Genomic DNA, 25,428 nt, shown 5'->3' with positions numbered 1-25,428 from the left:
CATGGATCAATACTGTTGTACACTGGAACCAAATATAATGTCTAGTCATAATTGTTTGAGATATTTCTTGTTAATGATGTTTTGGAGTTTTAGTTTTACTTTATCAGTCATTTTCAACCCAATGGTCGCTCCATTAATAGACGTAGATGTTTTGAGTTGCAGTGGGGAAAAAAAGTATTTAGTCAGCCACCAATTGTGAAAGTTCTCCCACTTAAAAAGATGAGAGAGGCCTGTAATTTTCATCATAGGTAGACCTCAACTTTGAGAGACAAAATGATTTTAAAAAATCCAGAAAATCAAATTGTCTGATTTTTAAAGAATTTATTGGGAAATTCCTCAGTAAAATAAGTATTTGGTCAATAACAAACAAGCAAGATTTATGGCTCTCACAGACCTGTAACTTCTACTTTAAGAGGCTCCTCTGTCCTCTGTATTAATGGCATGTGTTTGAACTCGATATCAGTATAAAAGACGCCTGTCCACAACCTCAAACAGTCACACTCCGAACTCCACTGTGGCCAAGACCAAAGAGCTGTCAAAGGACACCAGAAACAAAATTGTAGACCTGCACCAGGCTGGGAAGACTGAATCTGCAATAGGTAAGCAGCTCAGTGTGACGAAATCAACTGTGGGAGCAATTATTAGTAAATGGAAGACATACAAGACCACTGATAGTCTCCCTCGATCTGGTGCTCCACGCAAGATCTCACCCTGTGGGGTCAAAATGATCACAAGAACGGTGAACACAAATCCCAGAAGCACACGGGGGGGACCTAGTGAATGACCTGCAGAGAGCTGGGACCAACGTAAACAAGGCTACCATCAGTAACACACTACGCCACCAGGGACTCAAACCCTGCAGTGCCAGACGTGTCCCCCTGCTTGAGCCAGTACATGTCCAGCCCGTCTGAAGTTTGCTAGAGAGCATTTGGATGATCCAGAAGAGGATTGGGAGAATGTCTTATGGTCAGATGAAACCAAAATAGAACTTTTTGGTAAAAACTCAACTCGTCGGGTTTGGAGGAGAAAGAATGCTGAGTTGCATCCAAAGAACACCATACCTACAGTGAAGCATGGGGGTGGAAACATCATGCTTTGGGGCTGTTTTTCTGCAAGGGGACCAGGACGACTGATCCGTGTAAAGGAAAGAATGAATGGGGCCATGTATCATGAGATTTTGAGTGAAACCCTCCTTCCATCAGCAAGGGCATTGAAGATGACATGTGGCTGGGTCTTTCAGCATGACAAGTGATCCCAAACACATCGCCCGGGCAGCGAAGGAGTGGCTTCGGAAGAAGCATTTCAAGGTCCTGAAGTGGCCTAGCCAGTCTCCAGATCTCAACCCCATAGAAAATATGTGGATGGAGTTTAAAGTCCGTGTTGCCCAGCGACAGCCCCAAAACATCACTGCTCTAGAGGAGATCTGCATGGAGGAATGGGTCAAAATACCTGCAACAGTGTGTGGAAAGCTTGTGAAGACTTACAGAAAACGTTTGACCTCTGTCATTGCCAACAAAGGGTAGATAACAAAGTATTGAGATGAACTTTTGCTATTGACCAAATACTTATTTTACTGAGGAATTTACCAATTAATTCTTTAAATATCAGACAATGTGATTTTCTGGATTTTTTCCCCTCATTTTGTCTCATAGTTGAGGTCTACCTATGATGAAAATTACAGGCCTCTCAACTTTTTAAGCGGGAGAACTTGCACAATTGGTGGCTGACTAAATACTTTTTTCCCCCACTGTACCTGACTCGAGAGTTGCAGATAATAATATTTGACATGAGATCTACTTTATATTGAGGTGCTATCTGGCCTCTCCTTTGTGTTTTTCCAAACCTGTCGCCAGAATTATTTATATAATATTAATATTATATATTGTTATAATAAAATGCAAATTGCTACCTGGTTTAACTCTGTAAAATGATTTAGGTTCGGCTTAGTAACACAAATACATAGTTATAGTGAGACAAACCATTATGGTTTGTGTTAAAACAACGCAAAAACAACTAGCGCACCATCTGTAGGAACAGAACTAGCATAAATACATAACATTGTTTTTGCATACATAACAGGCATATTGACGTTTACTTATTGTTCCGAACAGGTACACATACCTGGGTGAATGTCCTGTGTGTGTGTGTTTGACCCATCCATTTTCACTTTCTGGACTCTCCGGCTACTTAAACTCGTTATTATACCACGTAACCTTCAGTTACTGTCGCTCTGATTGAATGCAAAACAGGAACGCTCAATGGCAAAAATAAGTATTGCCGACGAGGCTGGCTAACCGAATAGCTTGGTTTAGCAAACAAGAAACGCAAGTTACGTATGTAACTATGGCTCTATGAATCCTGGATGACTGCCAGGGGCGGTGCTTAGCACTGGATATTTTCCGTCTCGCGCATATGCAGGTCGAGTATTAATAACAACAAAGTCACCTGTGACCTCGGATGACCCCCCACCGGGTTTAAGTTCCGGTGTCATCCCGAGATCAGTCCTACGGAGTCTTCTCGCGAACTCACGAGAGTCCGAGTGACCAAGAACTCTGGCGGTCATCCTGGATTCATAGAACCATATTTACATACGTAACTTGCGTTCTATTTCATCCTTCCTGACCGCCAGAGGTGGTGTTTAGCACTGGATGACTTGTATCAACAGAGTCACAAGGAATCCTAAAGGAAACTACCTCGTATGACTCAAGCAGAGGATTTGGACGAAGAACCACCTTCAATGGATGGAGGATGGCCACGTTTACTCTGTAGTCTCTGGTGAATGTGCTCGGCGATACCCCTGAGGCTGCAGCACATATATGCACCTATATTCCCTACGGGCACACCTCTCAGGGTCGCCCCTAACGTGGGAACACTGTTGGTAGAACGATCCCCTGCTCTGGATGGCAGAGCACGGACGTTCACTCTATGCACAGGCAATGAAATGGCCTCCACTATCTAGTGGAACAGGCACTGTTTTGCAAGCTCAATGGTGTTTTGAGCCCTCACCGTCGTCTTCAAGGCAGCGGCTGCCTGGAAGGTGCCTGGAAGGTGGTCCCACCCCCAAAACTCTGATCCAATCAATGCGCTACCCACTTGGAGCCCATATTCAAACTTTCTGTTTAGCGCTCTCATTCCACCTCTCAACCAACTGTGAAAGCTCCACATTTTCAAAGGTACGTAGCTAATATATTTATATTTTAAACATGAAATAGCTAATAGTGTTTGCTTTAGGGCTGTACATGTAAGATGGGCCGGCTAATGTTGTGGTAATGTTATTTCAACCTGCTAGCTAGCTAAATCTGGTTAAAACATTAGGTAACAGTAAGCCTACAAAGTAAGATTAATTACTGTAGATTAATCACTATATTTTAGTGATTGTTAAGTTAGTGGTTATCTTTCAAATGACGTTGAGAGTGGTTGACTTCCAGGCTGCTTTGGAATAAGGATAACTCTGAGGCAGCCACCTGTCTTTGGATAACTTTGAGGCATCATAGGTAGTGTTGACTGCCAGGCTGCCTAGTCGTTGGTATACAGGTTAACTCACAGGCATCCAGTTGGTTTTAGATACCTGTAAGGCATCTAGACGGACATTAAGAGGGGCTGACTCCCAGGCTGCTTACTAACATTAGTTAACTCTCAGGCAGCCAATTGGCTTTGGATGCCTGTGAGGCACTTGACGTTGAGACTGGTTGACTTCCAGGCTACTTTGGAATAAGGATAACTCTGAGGCAGCCACCTATCTTTGGATAACTCTGAGGCATCTGACTGTCAGGCTGCTTTCTAACACTGTTTAACACAGGCAGCCTGTTGTCTTAACATAATTGTCCAGTATCTATCTTTGCTGAAGATTGCACATCTGCCAGACTGCTCTGTAATTTTGGCCAAATTAAAAGCAGTCACCTGGTTTTAGATAACTGCGGGGCGTCTCCAGGGATGTTGTCTTTCAGGCTGCATAGTGACACTTAGTGGTTGTCTTTCAGGGAGATTACTAATAGTTTACTCAAGGGCAGATGGTGATTATAAGAACTTTTGTTGAAAATAACTTGATTTCTTACAGGCTAATAGGCTTTATAATAGACTACAGGTGACTTTGTGACAGCCAGTGGAGAGGAATCTTGGCATGGTGGATTAACGTTGTGCTCCAGACTGCTTAACACTGACCATGTAGCCTATAGTTCAGGTCATCATAAGATAAAATAGTTTAGTATGTGTGTCTCAGGGAGTCATAGGCTTATGTTTTCATACTTTTTCCCCATTCAGGCAATGGAGAAGCATTGGCTGAAGTCAAATGAAGATGGCTTAACCCTTGTGTTGCCTTAGGGTCATTTTGACCCGATTCAATGTTTCACCCTCCTGTTACCTTTATATTTACTAACATATTTTTCCCTTTGGGTTCAATTTGACGCCAGCAATTAAAACCTCCAGAAAATTATTAGAATTAATATTGTTTTCCAAGTTTAAGTGTGAGGCACTTTATGTTTGTTTGTTGACTACCGAAAGAACACCGACATTAAACATTGAATGGGGTCAAATTAATCCTAAAGCGGGGGGAGGGTGTAATATTGATTCGGGTCAAAATGACCCTAAGGCAACACAAGGGTTAAAGAAGGAAAGGGACCCTAGAATCAAGCGATCCTTTGAAAATCTTGAAGAGAATATTCCTGAGGATGTTTTCATGAGGAATCGCCTTGATAGGATAAATGAAATGGAGAAAGGAAGATTCCTTTATAAAAATAAAAGACCAAATGTCATTCAGTGGAGGTGTGAGCGATCCCACCATGCAACCGGATCGTCAACAGGAGATCCAATGAAGACAAATTCCAATGAAGATTAAATTCTGCCATCCTTAGTGCTTAGTAAACTAAGCTGTTTGCGTGTGAAATTTTATTTTTACCATTTTCACATTATTCTGTACCAACTTGGTTACTGTGTTTATGAGGGTTGTACTTGGCCTTTATTTTCAATAAAGAATACGTCACACCCCATCAGTCATGTCTCTCCATCATGTGTGTGTCCTCTGACGATAATTTTTTTTTGAATAATTAATGTAAATTGGGGTTTCATTAACTTGTAACACTCTACTGGAATAAACCCTTTTGTGAAGCTGTAGAAATTAGTGTTGAAATATTGTGTTACCATGACTATTTGCCTTAATCCACATGCCTAACATGTCGGATCTCTAATTTACACCATGCGATTTCAGGCCCAGCTAGCTAAATTATCAGACTAGTTAAATCAAGATGCCAAGTTCAATACACTTCCAATTCACGACACATACACAGTGATGTAGAACATAAAGTTATTTAATTAATTAACACAACAAACAACAGAATTTATTTTGTTAATTGTTAATATTTACAATGTGTGTGTCAACACACTTTTTAAAAACATCCACCACCACCTCTACCATTCTTGGCCCCAAGGTGTGCATTAGGAGACCAAATTGCTCATTTGACCTCACCTGGTTGGCGAGGTGCTGGAGCTGTTGTCTGGAGGAAAAGATAAAAACATAAATTCAGGATAAATAATGTATATTATACCTGTCAGAGCCCAGATATAGGATGTGGAATATTGCAAATTACTTGAACTCCGTGGCTCTCCCTGTGGCCACAGTGGGGTCTGATGCCGGCAGCATGGCCACTTCTTTAAACTCGATGCTCCTGGCAGCCAGAGCACCGACAGAGGAGCACAGGTCCTTGGCTTCGCCTTAACAAAAATGGGAAAGACATATCATGACACGAACACAGTATTAAATTCAGATTTGATGCACATACCAATGTGACAATGAAACACTTTTTGACACTGGGGTGTAATAGTTTGGAGCTGGCTTTCTGAAGTTCTTTCTTGATATAAATTTATGTAAAAAGTGCCGTTACAATATAGATTAAATAATCTCCAGAAACCTGACTATGTCCTCCGGTCCCTTCTTCAACTTTGGCATGCTCATTTAGATTCTATCAATGCCTAGGCAGGTAGGCTATATAAAATCTGCTAGATGTATGTAAGCAGCCTGGAAGACAATATTCCAGGACATGCCCTACAGCTTTCAGGTGGCTGTCTCAGAGTTAGCCCTGGCCTTTCAATCTATTAATCTGTAAATTTAGATGCCTCAAAGGCATCCAAAGCCAATTGGCTGCCTGAGAGTTAACTAATGTTAGTAAGCAGCCTGGGAGTCAGACCCTCTTAATCTGTCCATCTAGATGCCTTACATGTATCTAAAACCAACTGGATGCCTGTGAGTTAACCTGTAGACCAACGACTAGGCAGCCTGGCAGTCAACACTACCTATGATGCCTCAGAGTTATCCAAAGACAGGTGGCTGCCTCAGTTATCCTTATTCCAAAGCAGCCTGGAAGTCAACCAGTCTCAACGTCATTTGAAAGATAACCACTAATTTAACAATCACTAAAATACAGTGATTAATCTACAGTAATTAATCTTACTTTGTAGGCTTACTGTTACCTAATGTTTTAACAAGATTTAGCAAGCTAGCAGGTTGAAATGACATTACCACAGCTAAGATTAGCATAATCTATCTTTAAATATGCTTTCCATATTGCATGGTAAAGCTAACATTAGCCGGCCCATTTTATACAGTGATTAATCTCGAGTAATTAATCTTACTTTGTAGGCTTACTGTTACCTACCTAATGTCTTAACCAGATTTAGCTAGCTAGCAGGTTGAAATAACATTACCACAACATTAGCCGGCCCATCTTACATGTACAGCCCTAAAGCAAACACTATTAGCTATTTCATGTTTAAAATATAAATATATTAGCTACGTACCTTTGAAAATGTGGCGCTTTCACAGTTGGTTGAGAGGTGGAATGAGAGCGCTAAACAGAAAGTTTGAATATGCACTCCAAGTGGGTAGCGCATTGATTGGATCAGAGTTTTGGGGGTGGGACCACCTTCCAGGCACCTTCTAGGCCACCTCAGACATGACTCATTGACTGACAGGGTGTGTAGCTTGCCTACTTGCTCTGCCGAAGTGATGGCAAGAAGGAAACAGTCTTTGCCGACAGCGACCACAGCTCTACCTCTGCCAAGGGTTTGAAGGGAGGCAAGCATAGGGTGTCTAGTACCACAGGCAAGTTCCCTGGTGGAGCCTTCGGTGGGCTCAGGGGACACAGTAGCAGAGGCCCTCTTTATGAAGAGGGACACCAGCCTGTGGCTGTACCGCGTCATTGTCGGCTTTAGCATGCTTCTATGAAATGGCACCTATGCAGGCCCTCAGGATAGAGGCAGACATGCCCTTAAATAGAAGGGATGACGGAGGCTCGAGTATTGGAGGCACTACAGGCAGGAGGCACTGTACTGGGTCCCTCCGTCCGCCAGTTTCCATCTGCGCCCGTATTGTAGACCGATGGCACTCTGGCATTCAGAATAGTCCTTCCGACCGATTCTGTGCAGCTGCTTGGGCCCTCCAGCAGCCAGACCCCTTGTTGAACGCGGCTGAAGACCCTTAGTATTTGGCAAGATCCGTGGAAATGGGAGGTGCGCCCTGGTTCCGTTCTCCTGGTCGATACCTCGCCCGAAAATTGGTCAGGCGAAGGGTTACCCGAGTAAGAAAAGTCAGAAGGGCACGGGACCTCCGAAGCAGCTCTGCAGCCCTAGAGACCCCTGGAGGTTCAAGTCAACACATGGTTGAGGTGATGTCTCGCCAAACAAGTACATATTCCCTCCCAAGTATGGCAGGAACTGTTTGAGTGCTAGGTTCATGGCCTGTGGCTCCACAACCCCAAGTATTGAGAATAGACTGTCCTCTGGAAGTCCTGTTCCGCCAGACTGCGCCCCACCTTGAGAAGCGGGAGTCTCCTGTGACGATCTCCAGGCGGGGTGGAAACCCGCCCCTGAGGATACCCTCTGACGGGTATGCTCTCACCCTCTGCGGGGATAAAGCAAGAAGGCACCGCTGTGACACGTGTCTTGTGCCTGTGGCCACTGCGCAAAGGCTGTTAGGCCATCCATGCAAAGGGCGCAGCGACAGCAGCCCAAGAAGCGACAGCTGATGCAGCTGTCAATTTGCCTGATAGGCAAGGAAAAGAGGATAAAAGACAACAAGAACGTCTGCTGTGCTCAGCATGAGAAAAAGTCACTGGATGCGATAGTCAGCTCAATGGATGGCATGGGACGGAGGCCACATTTGGTCGTGTTTTGAATGGACACCAGTGTTCCGCAATCTGCCATAAGATGGGAGGGAGCAGTGGTGTCTCTGCAGCATGCGTGCAGCTCCCTCAGATAGTAGACAGGAAAGGTGGCAGGGCCGGGAATGCCCCTGAAGAATGCACTAGCATGTGTGGGGTTCCGGCTGCTGTATATCCACCTGCAGGCATTCCTGTGCCATGCGAATGACGAACCCATTGGAGCTGTTGACTGCCCCCTACCAAGGACTATGGTCTGAGGGATGGGAACCAGGCCCAGAAGCATGGGTGGGCTGCTCGTCCCTGTCTACAGTAAAGAGATTGGTGGCCGCTGCCACTGAGATAATGTCCTCCCTTGGGAAGCATGGATCTGATGCTTCAGTCCTCCTTGCACTAGAGTGGAGGGTCAGGAGAAGGGACTTCATCTGAGCTAGTTCTGCAGTCAGCAGATGTACTCTAGAAGCTAGCATGCCAGATTGAACTCTGCTGGGGGAGCCCCTGCGGCTCCTGAGAGCCAGCGCTTGTAACTGGTCGGTTGGGTTGGAGCTGACCTGACAGGGGGTGGTCAAACCCACCCTCCAGGTGTTCCAACTCGGCCAATCTAGCAGCCCTAATTGCGTAAAGCATAATACCGCAGTTCCTGCCTGTGTTTTCCGAGAGGCCCTCCCTCAGGTGCTAGAGGCCCAGGCAAGAGGGGCAAAGGTCATGGCCCTCCTCAGTAGGGATCGGTATCGTTTTTTCTTTCTTTCCGATACCGGTGCTAAACCGGTACTTTTAAAACGATACCGGTGCCTGAACCGCTACTTTTTTTTAAAAACGTACAATGAGGACATTAAAAACCTCTTCGGCCATATTCCCTGTAGAAGCCGTTATCATGGAGCACTGACAAACAACGGATATCAGACTGTTAACATACACAATATATGTTCTCCATTATATGATGTGATATGTATTGTCATGTGCAGACTTTATAGGGTTAATCCTGTCACTGTTTTGATGGGCAAAGAGAACAACCAATCAGAGGTACTGAAGATGACGTGACAAATAAAGTTTTGCTTCTGACAGTGAGAGTTACACTGAAACAAAGTGATGCCCCACGGTCTTTATTCTTTATTATTGATATTACTACTGAATATACATACAGCAGTTGAATATGGCCTAAAGTGTTGTATTTGTGAAAAGAAGCCCACAATTCATAGTATACGTGAATGCACCTTTTTCATTTTTTGCTCGGCACAATTATTACAGGACAAAAACCTTTACAAAACATTCTTTCTGGCTTTAAATAGTTACTTTCAGTAGCTATTAAAGCAACACTATGTAACTTTTCACTTTTGGCGCCCCCTTCAGGTTTTTAGGTATTTAGGTATCGATTTCAGTGTCGTAAATACCCAGTGACGATAGATGCAGCCTCGCATACACTTGTATTGAGTTGGGATCGCGTGCAGTCATTTCCTTTTGTTTTGGGGGACTGCAAATGTGGAGTACGTGTGATCGAATACAATATTGTTGACAACACCAAAAAGCTACATAAAAAAGCTACCCTTATACTGTAGCTGCGAGCGTGGAGTGGCACTATATGACATTGCGTAATCACTGCCAGAAAGCAGGTCGAGTACATCCGCCGGATATACCGGGCGGCTCCAGAATCTTACATAGCGGAGTTATTTCCCCACAGACCCCCGATGGCAATAGCGGAGACGCAAATCGTCATATTAAAAGTCATTGTAGCGGCACAATTTTTTTCAAGCTGTTATTTTAAGGTCCAAAAGTTACATAGTGTTGCTTTAAATACAATTTGTATGATTAATGGACACATTTCTCAGTTTCTGAAACGGTAGACAGTTGTGTACCTTCCTAAAGCTCAAGGCCTCCAACTCAAATATATTAAGTTAACAAAGATAGAAATCAATGAAAACCAGTGGTCAAATCTGTGGGAATATAATTGTGGTATGGTCCTTTTTTAAAGAACGTGTTGGTGTCATTGGTAGATAGTAGGCTGTAACGGTTAAGTAGGAGGGCCAAAATGGACTTTATAAATTAAAAGTCTGGATGATTTTATATCATTTTGTTTTTCAAGAAATGTTTCTGGTGTTTGCAGCTCAGCCAGAAAGAAATGAGTCGAGATGAGAGGAGCAAACTGTGAGAACAGTAGCAAAAAAGCAGACATCCACTCAGTGGCTCACATTCAGTACTTTTCTGCTTTGGAAAAATATGATAGAGAAGGAAAAAAAGCTAAAAAAATGGCAGTTGAAAGACTATATAAAGTTAATTTTATTAAGAGGTGTGTGTATATAGACTAATGAGATTGTATTGGTGATAAAGGTATAAAAGATAAAAAACAAAGGGTTGTCCCGCTCTCTCACTTTATTAGCTTTAATGATTCTGACAACGTAACTAGAAAATACAAGACAAAAAATAAGATTATAGTCAGAAGTTGTCATATTCACATCCGGCCTCGAACCTAAAACGCAAATGACAAAAACATAATATCCAAATATTATTGTGAGTTGTCATTAGCTGGTCAAGCCTAATTGTAAACCTCCGTACGTTATCCACAATCACCCTTTGAGCCGAGTCCGACAGATCCTGTTCTGTCACATTATCAATGTGGCTACAAGGATGGTTTTATAAATCATCTCACTTATCAACAACATGGGCCTTCCTCTGTGTTGTACCACCATTGTTCATTTTCACTGGTGCTAAATGAAACCAAATATTAGTTTCAATAATTAATCTCTAATAATTTCGGTGGTGCCCTTTATTTGAGGCGCCTCCTTTATATAATGCTGCGGGAATCCCTGGTACAAAAGGAACATATTGCTTACATATGACCCGACTGACTAATAACAGCGGGCAAAAAAAATCACCCAGGAGGGCAACCATACGTAAGAGAAGTTTCAGATGTTTTCGGATTTACACCGTAACCTTCAGACTCGTTTTTTAAAGTGTTGGAATAGAGGTGTGAGCTGCTGAGTCAATGACACTAAAAGTAAATTCTGTTTTCTTTGCTTCTCTTCGGTTTCCTTCCTGCCTCGCTAAGGGACTGAACTCATTCTGGTTCACTTGATTTCATGCTCTCTTCCCACTAAAAAAAACTTTTAAAAAAACTCGTCCAAAAGCACCATCACTCTCATCTGTCCTCATACTGATGAATAAGCATGCAAAGTCCTCCAGTTGCTTTTTTAACAAAGAAACAAAACCAATGAGTCCCCGAGTTCACGACGAGCCCAACACCAAAAGTAATGGGAAGACATTTAGATGACATGTAGCGTCACGTTTGTCTGTGAGCTTCAAATGCAAAGGAGAAACACTCATGATGCATACCAAAGAGAGACACAAAAGTTGGAACATTTGTACTGTATTTAATGCAGTATAAGGTACTGATCAGAATCAGGTTTTATTGGCCAAGTAAGTTTGCACAAACAAGGAATTTGGCTTGGTAAAGTGACTGTGCTTACACAAAATATACATTACATTACAACACAATACAATACAAAACAAAAACAAAACAGTGCAGTACAAAACAAACAGTGCAAAACAGTGCAACGGTCTAAGAAGTTTCTGAAAGTGACTTAAGAAAGTATATACAAGGCGGAATAGCTATGTACAGTAGCTGTGAAACAGTAGTGCAAGAAGAAGTGGAGAGTGCGAGAAGTGCAGGGATAGGGGGAAGAAACTGTTTTTGTGTCTGGAGGTTTTGGCGAACAGTGATCTGTAGCGTCTACCAGAGGGGAGGAGTTTAAATTCAATTCAGTTTATTTGTATAGCCCAATTTCACAAATTACAAATTTGTCTCTGAGTGCTTTACAATCTGTACACATAGACATCCCTGCCCCAAAACCTTGCATCGGATCAGGAAAAACTCCCAAATAACCCTTCAGGGGGAAAAAAAGGGAAGAAACCTTCAGGAGAGCAACAGAGGAGGATCCCTCTCCAGGATGGACAGGTGCAATAGATGTCATGTATACAGAAGGACAGATTTAGAGTTAAAATACATTCAATGAATATGACAGTGTATGAATAGTTCATAGGAGGCATATTCCACGATGGAGACCTCCACGATCCATCAGGCAGATGGTGGTAGAGAGGAGGAGTGGGCGGAGTCTCAACAGTGGGCGGAGTCTCAACAGGACAGTGGCGTAGTCGGTAGCAGGAATTCCACGACCCAGACCTCGATGATCCATCAGTCAGATAGGATCTATGCCGTCTCATAGGGTCCGATGACCCCATGAGACGTGAAGTCAAAAGGTCTCCGGGGAGAAAGCAGAGTTAGTAACGTGTGATTGAGAGATGAAAATTCATCCCTAAGGAGAGAAAAAAAGAGGAGATAGGTGCTCAGTGCATCCTAAAACGTCCCCCGGCAGCTATAAGCCTATAGCAGCATATCAAGGGGCTGGACCAGGTGAACCTGATTCAGCCCTATCTATAAGCTCTGTCAAAGAGGAAACTCTTAAATCTAATCTTAAATGAGGTGACTGTGTCTGCCTCCCGGACTGAAATTGGAAGCTGGTTCCATAAAAGAGGAGCTTGATAACTGAAGGCTCTGGCTCCCATCCTACTTTTTAAGATTCTAGGAACTACAAGTAGTCCCGTATTTAGTGAGCGCAGCTCTCTAGTGGGGCAATATGGTACTACAAGCTCCTTAAGATATGATGGTGCATCACCAATCAAGGCTTTGTACGTTAAGAGAAGAATTTTAAAAGTGATTCTTGATTTTACGGGGAGCCAGTGCAGAGCAGCTAGTGCAGGAGTGATGTGATCTCTTTTCTTAGTTTTAGTGAGAATACGAGCTGCAGCATTCTGGATCAACTGGAGGGACCTAAGAGACTTATTAGAGCAGCCTGATAATAAGGAGTTGCAGTAATCCAGTCTCGAAGTAACGAACGCGTGAACCAATTTTTCTGCATCTTTTTGTGACAAGATGTGCCTGATTTTTGAAATATTACGTAGATGAAAGAATGCAGTCCTTGAGATTTGCTTTACGTGGGAGTTAAAGGACAAGTCCCGATCAAAGATAATGGCAAGATTCTTTACATTGGTGTTGGATGCTAGGGCAATGCCGTCTACAGAAACCACATCACCAGATAATTGATCTCTGAGGTGCTCAGGGCCGAGTAAAATTAACTAACGTTGGTGGTTATCGAGGCGTCATCGTTTACAAATACAAACTGAGATCGATCTGATAAATAGGATTTAAACCAACTTACTGCCGTGCCTGAAATGCTAATCGACTGCTCCAGTCTCTGTAATAGGATGTCATGGTGTCGAATGCAGCACTAAGGTCTAACAAGACCAGTACAGAGATGAGTCCTTTATCTGCTGCCATTAAGAGGTCATTTGTAATTTTCACCAGTGCTGTCTCGGTGCTGTGGTGTTTTCGAAATCCTGACTGAAACTCCTCAAATAAACTATTATGATGTAGAAAGTCACACAACTGATTTGCGACCACTTTCTCAAGGATCTTGGAGAGGAAGGGGAGGTTAGAGATCGGTCTATAGTTAGCCAACACCTCTGGATTCAGAGTGGGCTCCTTCAGGAGAGGTTTAATGACAGCTACTTTGAAGGAATGTGGTACGTGGCCTGTTAGCAGAGACACATTGATAATATCTAATAGAGAGCTGCCAATTAAAGGCAAAATGTCTTTAAGCAGCCTTGTCGGGATGGGGTCCAAGAGACAGGTAGACGTGTTAGAAGTAGAAGCCGTTGACGATAATTGGTCACGGTTGATGGGAGAAAAGCCATCCAAATATACACCAGGGCATACAGCGGTTTCCAAGGCCATTCCACTTGAGGACTGATTGGCACTGGTTAAGGGCAAGAGATTATTAATCTTGTCCCTAATAGTTAAAATCTTTTCATTAAAGAAGTTCATAAAGTCATTACCACTGAGGTCTATAGGAATACTCAGCTCCACAAAGCTGTGACAATGTCAGCCTGGCTACCGTGCTAAAGAGAAACCTGGGGTTGTTTTTATTTTTCTCTATTACTGATGAGTAATAGGCTGCTCTGGCATTACGGAGGGCCTTCTTATAAGTTTTAAGACTATCTCGCCAAACTAAGCGGGATTCTTCCAGATTAGTTGAACGCCATATGCTTTCAAGCTTTCGTGATGTTTGCTTCAGTTTGCGGGTCTGAGGGTTATACCAGGGAGCAAACCTCCTCTTCCTCACTGTCTTCTTCTTCAGAGGGGCTATCGAGTCCAGTGTCATTCTCAGTGAGCCTGTGGCACTATCAACAAGATGATCAATCTGGGACGGACTAAAGTTAGACCAGGAGTCCTCTGTTATATTGAGACGTGGTATTGAATCAAATGCAGAAGGAATCGCTTCTTTAAATTTAGCTACAGCACTGTCAGTTAGACATCTGGTGTAGAAACTTTTGACTAACGGTGTACACTCCGGTAGTATAAATTCAAAAGTTATGAGGTTGTGGTCTGACAGAAGAGGATTCTGTGGGAAGACGTTCAAATGCTTAATGTCAACGCCATAAGTAAGAACAAGATCAAGCATGTGGCCAAGCTGTGAGTGGGTTTCTGTACTCTCTGACAGAAGCCAATCGAGTCCAACAATGAGATTTATGCAGCACTAAGGCAATCATTATCAACATCCACATGAATATTAAAATCTCCTACAATAATAACTTTATCAGTTTTAAGAACCAAACTTGATATAAATTCTGAGAATTCAGATATAAACTCTGAATATGGACCTGGTGGCCGGTACAGAATCACAAATATAATTGGCTGTAGTGTTTTCCAGGTTGGATGTGAAAGACTAAGAACAAGGCTTTCAAATGAGGTGTCGTGTAATTTAGGTTTAGGATTTATTAATAGGCTCGAGTCAAAGATGGCTGCTACTCCACCTCTTCGACCCGTGCCTCGAGGAATGTGAGTATTAATATGACTTGGAGGAGTCGATTCATTTAGGCAAACATATTCTTCATGGCTCAGCCAGGTTTCAGTTAGACAACATAAATCAATGTGATTATCTGATATTAAATCATTTAGTAACACAGCTTTAGATGACAGAGATCTAATATTTAGGAGACCACATTTAATAGTCCTGTTTTGTTGCACTGCTGAAATAATGGTGTTAACTTGTATAAGGTTATTGTGTACGACTCCTCTTCTGCTTTCTTTTGATAGAATTAACTTAAGTTTAAGTGGCCGTGGGACAGACACAGTCTCTATGGAGCTCAGGGAGGGACTGGGTGAGAGGGGGCGGAGGCTCCGGGGGAGGGATGTGCTATGGGGGACACTGGGTGACAGGGATGACAGGGGCGTGGGGCTACTCTGGTTCTGCTTTCTGACATGAACCCTTCGTTGTCACAGATATGGCTGTCCGTTGATCAACTTGGTCATGTTTGCAGAAATGAGACGCGCTCCGTCCAACGTGGGATGGATGCCGTCTCTCCTCATCAGATCAGGCTTTCCCCAGAAAGTCTTCCAGTTGTCTACGTAGCCCACATTATTCGCTGGGCACCACCTCGACAGCCAGCGGTTGAAAGACGACATTCGGCTAAACAATTCGTCTGTCTGCAAATTTGGGAGAGGTCCAGAGAAAACGACGGTGTCCGACAATGTCTTGGCATAATCACACACGGATTCCACATTAATTTTAGTGACTTCCGACCGGCGGGCTCGGGCGTCATTACCACTGGCGTGTATTACAATCTGACTGTATCTCCGCTTGTCCTTAGCCAGCAGTTTCAAACAAGACTCCACGTCGCCCGCTCTGGCCCCCGGGAGGCACACGACTGTGGTCCGCGGCTTCGCTATTTTCATGTTCCTGACTATTGAGCTCCCGATAACCAGGTTGTGTTCCTCAGCGGGTGTGTTGCTGAGCAGGGAAAACTGGTTGGAAACGTGAAGTGGTTGGTGCACAGCGGGTTTCTGTATAGACTTACTACTCCTGCGAACAGTTACCCACCCTCCCGGCTGCTCGGGGACTACCGGAGAACAGCTAGCAGCTGACTGTTGCTCCGCGCTGACTACGGGAGAGGGCGGGCTAACTAGCATAGCTGTCTGAGCTTCGATGGCGCGGAGCCGTGCATCTAACCCACTTAGATCTGCCTCCAACCTAGCAAATAAACTACACTTGTTGCATGTATCGTTATCATTAAGGGAGGCAGAGGGATAACTATACATGAGACACACTGAGCAAGAGGGAGCGGGAGGGAGAGAAGAAGAAGTCATGCTCGCTGCTGAGCTGGCAACCAGAGCTTACCGGAAGAGTGAGATGATGCCTTCAGGAGCAGCTGGGAAATCTTCGCTGATCTCTAGCATGTTTGTGTCCGGGGTGTGAGGGGTCTGCAGTGATTTTTCCTGCCCGTTTCCTGACTCTGGAGGTGTACAGGTCTTGGATGGTGGGCAGGTTGGCACCGATGATCTTTTCTGCAGACCTGACTGTCCGTTGGAGTCTGTTCTGATCCAGTTTGGTGGCTGATCCAAACCAGACAGTGATTGAAGTGCACAGAACAGACTCTATAACTGCGGTGTAGAACATGATCAGCAGCTCCTGAGGCAGGTTGTACTTCCTAAGCTGGTGCAGGAAGTACATCCTCTGCTGGGCCTTCTTGATGATTGTGTTGGACATTAGGTTCAACACAATCATCAAGAAGGTAGGACTTGAGGAACTGGTGTTTGTGGTCATCAGTTATTTTTTTGTATTTGTTTCCTCTCTGAATAATAGGTGGGTTTCTGAACTACTCTATCTGTATTTAATGAACACTTTTTCTTTGAGATGGGACATTCCCAGTCACAAAAATGTATTTCTGGATGAACGTTTTTGAATAATTTATGTTAACTCCCAGAAACCACTCCTCTATTTATTTAATGTCTTAAGTATTTTTTGAATGTCTTGTTTTAAATCAGTAATGCCTTTTACCTTGTTGCTGCTGAACTGACTGAGTCGTCAACTTAATTTTGTTGTATATTTTTATGATGACAATAAACATCCTCATCCAAATGGTAAAGTTTATTACAGGGGCCTGGTTATCTTTGCCATTGAGGTGTATGGAGAAGGCCGGTTGATAAGTATATTTGATCATGTTTTAGTCATAGGGATTTGTAATATTATTCACTATTGAGAGAGGCTCAAAAGACATAGTCTGTCCCCTGCACTGGTAGGCATTTCATTTAGAAACATCCGTTCTCCAGTATGTCGTGAATGAAAACTTAAATGCAGTGGAAAAATCTGCACCCATCTACAGCACAAAGCCAGTTGAAACAAACAAAAAAATAGGTTGATAGTCTCTTTCTCTCTCTTTCACTGCCTGTAGTGCCGTCTGCTCACGGATGTTGGAGTTATCGATTCACATCTTTTATCTCAAGATGTGGTTTCTTTTGTGTGTATGTACGAGTTAGTGTGTTTTTTTAAAACAACATTTGGTGGCACTTGATTGTCTTCAGTGTTCATAACTAACGGATCTTGGTACACATCGGTTTGTTATCCACCCTGAAGCAGAACTGCCGTGTGTAATGTTTCAGTTAAGAAGACAGTTTTGGTCAAAACTCACTTTTTCCACTGCAGGAATTAACGAGCTCTAACTTGGGGCTTCCCCCGTCCTGAACTTTAAGAAGAAGAGAAAACAGAGAACAGGTTGTCCCGCTTCATGCCGCAGCAGACGAGTTGTCAGTCAAAAGCCTTGGGGGAATTTCATTACATCTGGCACAAACATCCGCTTGCAGCCGATGAACTGAAAACTTTGTGGTCAAAGGTCAAACCACATTGTTGGTCACAACTCATTCATGTACAGAATTTTTGGACAAACTGCAACTTGACTGGTTGGCAAAGGTTTAAAACCAGTATGTGTTCTAGTTTCACTTCCCAAATTTGATTTTATATAAAGGTGAGTGCAAGATTGATGTTTGTTGGGGGAGTAAACCTAACAGTTGTAGGATGGACAAATGAATGAAGTGGCGCCGATGTTATTATTGGGTTTCTATGAAATTTGTGTCCTAGTTTGCATAGCATACTACCTTAAGTAGTGGGACTTTGAATGATTCACCAAATTGTAAAGACCTATTTGGCTGAGACAAGTTCCACTTGCAGCCCACTGCTAAACTCAACAACTTGCGTGTCAACATTATAATTCCGGTTTAAATCACCCAAAGCATAATGCTAACTAAATCAAAATCTACTAAACTGTGAACATCTGTGTTCTTAGGATTAGCAAATGCAGTGTACCATGAAATGTTGAAACTGGACATTCTAGGTTGTATAATAATAATAATGCATTCTATTTGAAAGGCACTTTTCATTCAATAATCTCAGTGCCACAGAGCCAGTACATAGTTAAAACTAATTATAATTAAAAAAAGAATAGTTGACAAGTCATAAAACTCAACTCTGTCATAAACGCCTTCCTGAATATAAAGGTTTTTAGGCCAGTCTTAAAAGAGTCCAGTGTCTGTGTTGCCCTTAGGTGGTCAGGGAGACTGTTCCATAAGCGTGGCGCTGCTGAGCAAAAGGCCCGTTGCCCATGGTGCGGAGCTTGGTGTTGGGGACCCAAAGGAACAAGCTGTTTGTAAATCTCAGGGTGCGGGTGGAGATTTGGGGAGTAATGAGTTATTGTGGGTAGGGATGTGCATGTCCATTTATGCATTTATGGGTGAATAGTAGGACTTTGTACTTAATCCAGAATGAGACAGGGAGCCAGTGTAGTAAGTGGAGGATGGGTGTTATGTGCTCATATTTCCGGACTCTCATCATGATCCTGGCAGCGCTGTTTTGAATGTATTGCAGTTTTTGGATGTTCTTGCCAGTGATCCCAGTAAAGAGTGAATTACAGTAGTCTAGTCTAGAGGAGATAAATGCATGGATGAGCTTCTCTGCATCTGACATGTTTAAAGTGGGGTTTGGATATGTTTTTGATATGATAAAAGGAGGTTTTGCACAGGTGTTTTATATGGTCATTAAAGGTCAGGTGAGGATCAAACCTAACTCCCAGATTAGTGACTGGAGGAGAGGGGTATGACCTGACCGTCCAATGTGAGACGAGTTATCGAGGATGACTGAACCTGGTGTGGAGTGCCAACAAGGAGTGCTACTGTTTAACTGGTTGTTGCTCATCCATGTCTTTATCTCCCCAAGACAGGGGGTGAGACATGAAATGGCTGCAGAGGGTTTTGTTCCAGAAGTAATACGACCTACAAGTGGGTCGCTCTTTTAGTCTAATGGTCATAATGGGGAAGGCAGTGTTGCTCTAATGGTCGGACGGTCCACCACTGTGGTACCAATTAAAATATCTCAACACCTGTTGGATCGATTTGATGATCTGGTAACATTTCCTGTGGTGCCATTGTTGGGTCAAACATTTAATTTATTTATCAAACATCTGCAAAAAAAACACATTTGGCAATTGTTAGCGTGCTGAAAAAAGATGCTAATGTTATCCCTGCTCACGATCAGAAAAACTGAAATATCACATGGTCATATGTATTCAGACCCTTTGTCAGTTTATTGAGTAGAAGCACCCTTTTGAGCTAGTACACCCATGAGTCTTCTTTGGAATGGTGTGGCAAGTTTATTAAACCTGGATTTGGGCATCCTCTGCCATTCTTCCTTGCAGATTTTCTCCAGTTCCGTCAGGTTGGATGGTGAACATTGGTGGAAAGCCATTTTCAGGTCTCTCCAGAGATGCTCAATTGGGTTTAGGTCAGGGCTCTGGCTGGGCCATTCAAGAATGGTCACAGAGTTCTTCCGAAGCCACTCCTTTGTTATTCTAGCTGTGTGCTTAGGGTCATTGTCTTGTTGGAAGGTGAACCTTCGGCACAGTCTGAGGTCCAGAGCACTCAGGAAGAAGTTTTCTTCCAGAATATCTCTGTACTTGGCCGCATTCATCTTTCCTTCAATTGCAACCAGTCGTCCTGTCCCTGCAGCTGAACAACACCCCCATAGCATGATGCTGCCACCACCATGTTTCACCGTTGGGATTGTATTGGGCAGGTGATGAGAGGTGCCTGGTTTTCTCCACACATACTGCTTAGAATTAACGGCAAAAAGTTCAAGCTTGGTCTCATCAGACCAGAGAATCTTATTTCTCATAGTCGGAGTCATTCATGTGTTTTTTGGCAAACTATGCAGGCTTTCATATGTCTTGCACTGAGGAGAGGCTTCCGTCGGCCACTCTGCCATAAAGCCCCGACTAGTGGAGGGCTGCAGTGATAGTTGACTTTGTGGAACTTTCTCCCTTCTGCATCTCTGGAGCTCAGCCCCAGTGATCTTGGGGTTCTTCTTTACCTCTCTCACCAAAGTTCTTCTCCCACGATTGCTCAGTCTGGCTTGACGGCCAGGTCTAGGAAGAATTCTAGTCGTCCCAAACTTCTTTAACCCTCCTGTTACCTTTATATTTACTGACATATTTTACCCTTGGGGTCAATTTGACCCCAGCAATTAAAACCTCCAGAAAATTATTGGAATTAATATTGTTTTCCAAGTTTAAGTGTGAGATACTTTATGTTTGTTTGTTGACTACCTAAATAGCCCTTTAAATATATTAAAAAGTTGATATTTCTTATATGTTTGACACAGTGAAAAACAGCCTGGGGTCAAATTGACCCGAAAGAACACCGACATTAAACATTGAATGGGGTCAAATTGACCCGAAGGTAACAGGAGGGTTAAGGATTATGGAGGCCACTTTGCTCTTAGGAACTTTGAGTGCTGCAGACATTCTTTTGGAACCTTGGCCAGATCTGTGCCTTGCCACAATCCTGTCTCTGAGCTCCTTGGGCAGTTCCTTCAACCTCATGATTCTCATTTGCTCTGACATGCACTGTGAGCTGTAAGCTCTTATATAGACAGGTGTGTGCCTTTCCTAATCAAGTCCAATCAGTTTATTTTTTCATTTTTTTTTTCAAGATAAGGTGCAGAGTGTAAATTACTGAGAAATAAAATTAACTTTTTAGATTTTAGCAAATGGCTGCAATGAAACGAAGGGTGAACAATTTAAAGGGGTCTAAATACTTTCCGTACCCACTGTATTTCGTCAAATCAAAAACATGTGTTGTACCATATAAGCCTCTAAAGAAAGGGGAGTTTAAACCCGCGAACCCACTGAGGGTTCAAGGGCCGAAAATAGTTTGATCCGACGTGGCTCAGTTAAGGGAAGAAAGCTGGTTGGTTTGGTTAGCTTCGGTCACATGACCCTCATCCTGTTTGTACCTGTGGCTTCAACCCCACCCGTTCTTAGTGCCACATCAGTTTGGGCGCGATCATTTGACTTACCTAGTGGCTACACTTGGTTTGCTGCTTACATTCTAGCATGCTGCTTGGGTTTAAATGCGGCTTTCAATCCGGTTAGGGGCTGAAAGCCGCATTTAATCATCAGCCCCTAACTTGATTGAAAGCCGCATTTAAACCCAAGCAGCATGCTAGAATCAGCCAATAGTTACCACAAACATTTGCATTTATTAATTCAGTCTGTAGTGGAGTCAGATATCCTGCTGAAGCCCAGCTGTGTAGTTTTGTTTTGTTTTCCTTGCAGTTTGCTGTGTCTTATCAACAAGAGAGCGAAACCAAACATTCCACTAGCTTCACATTGTCAAACCACTACTAGATCTGACATGGCATGTTAAACTGAAACATATTATTTTAAGGATAAAAAAAGGGGGGTCGGGGGGAATCCAATTGTGAACAAGAATGTGCTCTGATGAATACTATGTTTCCAGGTGTTCTTTGTGAGATTTGGGGTGTCAGGTTTGTGTGATGTTAACTTGTCTTTTCCCCCACTATCCCCGATCCGTCTCCCCGTGCTCCAGCTCCTGATCTGTCCTCCAGTGACTCGGTTCTTCTTCGGCCGACGGGAGCCCTTCCACAAGCTGCTGATCCAGGGAGACTCAGCGGGCAGGCTTTCCCTGTGGGGTATTCCGGATACCTCGCCTCTGCAGCCACTATCCACCGCCGCAGGTAAAGATAAACTGGTATTTGTTAAAAAGAAAAAAGCCAAAATCACTCTGACAACTAATAATCCTTTTCAGTCATTATTAGTATGATAACCACGGGTGCTGATATGTATCTTTTTTATATTATACATTTTAACATAAAAATAGAATAAATTAAGTTATATTTTCCTTCATGGTTTATATAACATACATTTCTCTTCATTATTAATGAAGTCCATTTGCTCCATATAGTTTAGATGAGCTTTTGTCGTCTGTCGGTCAAGAAGTAATCTCTTAGCATACACTGACATCTAGTGTGTCATGGAGTTGTTGAATCCCAATCAACATCATATTGATATACAGGACTGTCTCAGAAAATTAGAATATTGTGATAAAGTTCTTTATTTTCTGTAATGCAATTAAAAAAACAAAAATGTCATGCATTCTGGATTCATTACAAATCAACTGAAATATTGCAAGCCTTTTATTCTTTTAATATTGCTGATTATGGCTTACAGCTTAAGAAAACTCTAAAATCCTATCTCATAAAATTTTAATATTTCCTCAGACCAAGTAAAAAAAAAGATTTATAACAGCTGAGTGTTTGTCAAGGCTCAGGAAACCCTTGCAGGTGTTTCGAGTTAATTAGACAATTCAAGTGATTTGTTTAATACCCTACTAGTATACTTTTTCATGATATTCTAATATTTAGAGATAGGATATTTGAGTTTTCTTAAGCTGTAAGCCATAATCAGCAATATTAAAAGAATAAAAGGCTTGCAATATTTCAGTTGATTTGTAATGAATCCAGAATGCATGACATTTTTGTTTTTTAAATTGCATTACAGAAAATAAAGAACTTTATCACAATATTCTAATTTTCTGAGACAGTCCTGTATATATTTTTTCTTAAAGAGCTCCTGGTTTAAAAAATATTAATTTAATGTTGGAAAAATAGAAGACCAAGATTATATATGCATTTCATTATTAAAATATAACTTTACAGACAGAGTGTTTGTCAATGCAGGTTTTTCAAAATATAAATGTTACAAGCTCCCAATATGCATAATGGAATAATAATACATTTGACATCTTTTTATTTAATTTACTAACCTTTGTTTTAACCCAGGGTCCATCCCAGGAAATTGTTGATGTGAGAAGCTACCCAGATCTTGGTGTATCTCACATCACTAGTTAGTAGACGACGGCCTCAATAATAGTGGCGAGAATTGCTTCTCCCCTTTTTTTGGGGCGGTAGTAGCTCAGATTGTGGGGAACTTTGTGGTTGGTTTAAATCCCTGTATGTTCCAAGTAGAGTAGTAGAGCGAAGTGTTAACCGGTAGCTGGAGAGGTGCCACCCGAGCAGGCTCCAAACCCCCCAAACTGCCCAGGGGGCGCCTGACCTATGGTCGGCCTTATATCTCTCACAAACTGTCTGTATGTGTGTGTATTTCACAAACTGTGTATATCTATGTACGATAATACGTGAAATGAAAGACTTCAATAGTGACAGTAATAGTGTCTTAATTGAAGACTCTATAGTTAAAGACTACTTAACTTGCCTCTCTGTGTCTCCGTCTCGGTGCAGAGCTGCAGGTGTCGTCCACCGTCAGTCTCCAGGAAGCATTCAACAAGCTGACCCCCGTGTCTGCAGGGATCATTGACCAGCTCAGTGCTCTGCCTGGAAAAGAAGGACCCATCAAGGTTTGAACTCGAACAATGCAACACTGGTCATTTTTAGTTCTCAACCCAAATAAAAATATATTAAATAATGCACTAACATAGTTTGTTATAAAGGCTCTACCATCCTGTAAAAAATATGTTTTTGTTAAGTTTAGTGTTGGAAAGTTATACAGGTGGAATAGATGTTGTAGATCAATACATCTGGAGATGTATCGGTTTACATTACAATGCATTTGGCTTCTTATTGCAGCTTGCTGAAGTTGAGAGTTGGATGACCCTCGGCTGATGATGCCTGTTTTTCTCTGATCCCTTTAGGTGACAGCCAGCGTCTACATTCCCTCTCAGGGCCGCCTTGTGTGCGGGAGAGAAGACGGCAGCATCATCCTGGTTCCTGCCACACAGACCGCCATCGTCCAGCTGCTACAGGGGGAGCACATGCTACGGAGAGGTGAGGGAGGAAGGGAGGAAGGAGAAAATAGAAGCTGAAATAATGAAAACAGAATAATTGTCTAAGTTATACATTACAACAAAGGAAATTAACCAGAATTGGCGCGGTTGCTAGATAAACAAAATAAGACAATAAAAACAAATTATGAAAAGGCTATTATAATAACTCCTTTTCACTCTCTGGTTAGAGTTGCTGTGAGGAACTTTTAACTGGTTCTGAAACCATCCATCCATTCTCATCCGCATATTCCGGGGTCGGGTCGCGGGGGCAGCAGACCCAGCAGGTTGACCCAGACTTCCCTCTCGCCCGCAACATTTTCCAGCTCATTCTGGGGGATTCCGAGGCATTCCCAGGCCAGCCGGGAGATGTAATCCCTCCAGCGTGTCCTGGGTCTTCCCCGGGGTCTCCTCCCAGTTGGACGTGCCTGGAAAACCTCTAACGGAGGTATCCGAATCAGATGCCCGAACCACCTCTGCTGACTCCTTTCGATGCGAAGGAGTAGCGGCTCGACTCCAAGCTCCCTCCTGATATCCGAGCTCCTTACCCTATATCTAAGGCTGAGCCCGGCCGCCCTACGGAGGAAACTCATTTCGGCCGCTTGTATTCGCGACCTCGTTCTTTCGGTCACTACCCAAAGTTCGTGACCTTAGGTGAGGATTGGAACGTAGACCGATCAGTAAATTGAGAGCTTCGCCTTTCGGCTCAGCTCTCTCTTCACCAAGACGGACCGGGACAGCGCTTGTTTTACTGCTGCAGCTGCATCGATCCGCCTGTCGATCTCCCGCTCCATCTTACCCTCACTCGTGAACAAGACCCCGAGATACTTGAACTCCTTCGCTTGGGGCAGGCACTCTGTCCCCACCTGGAGGGAGCAATCCACCGGTTTCCGGCAGAGCACCATGGCCTCAGATTTGGCGGTGCTGACTCTCATCCCTGCCGCTTCACACTCGGCAGCAAAACGCCCCAGTGAGTGCCGGAGGTCATGGTCTGAGGATGCTAACAGGACCACATCATCTGCAAACAGAAGAGAGGCGATCCCAAGACCCCCAAACCTGACCTGCTCCACCCCCAGGCTGCACCTAGATATCCTGTCCATGAAAATCACAAACAGGACCGGTGATAAAGGGCAGCCCTGGCGGAGACCAGGCCCGGGGTGGGTAATCGGGAGAATCGGTTGAGTTCCCGGTGGGCCGCTTCACTTCTGGGCCGGTCGAGAATTTTATTTGTTGACATTTGTCACGTTAGTCCATCTTCTCTTAAAG

At 43.2% G+C, this 25,428-nt stretch overlaps 1 protein-coding gene across 2 annotated transcripts in view; it reads left to right on the top strand.

Moving 5' to 3' along the window:
• LOC130205375 (WD repeat-containing protein 7) overlaps window positions 1-25,428 on the top strand; it is a 165,844-nt gene that overhangs the window by 4,361 nt on the left and 136,055 nt on the right. For both annotated transcript variants that reach the window (XM_056432705.1, XM_056432704.1), the window contains exons 11-13: window positions 21,913-22,060; window positions 23,624-23,739; window positions 24,034-24,166. In XM_056432705.1, the coding sequence (XP_056288680.1) occupies window positions 21,913-22,060; window positions 23,624-23,739; window positions 24,034-24,166 (397 nt within the window). The remainder of the gene's footprint in view (window positions 1-21,912; window positions 22,061-23,623; window positions 23,740-24,033; window positions 24,167-25,428) is intronic.

Source organism: Pseudoliparis swirei, chromosome 15 (assembly GCF_029220125.1).
Source record: "Pseudoliparis swirei isolate HS2019 ecotype Mariana Trench chromosome 15, NWPU_hadal_v1, whole genome shotgun sequence".
NCBI lineage: Eukaryota > Metazoa > Chordata > Actinopteri > Perciformes > Liparidae > Pseudoliparis > Pseudoliparis swirei.
Note: the sequence above shows the minus strand (reverse complement) of the source record. Positions and strands in the feature narration are given on the sequence as shown.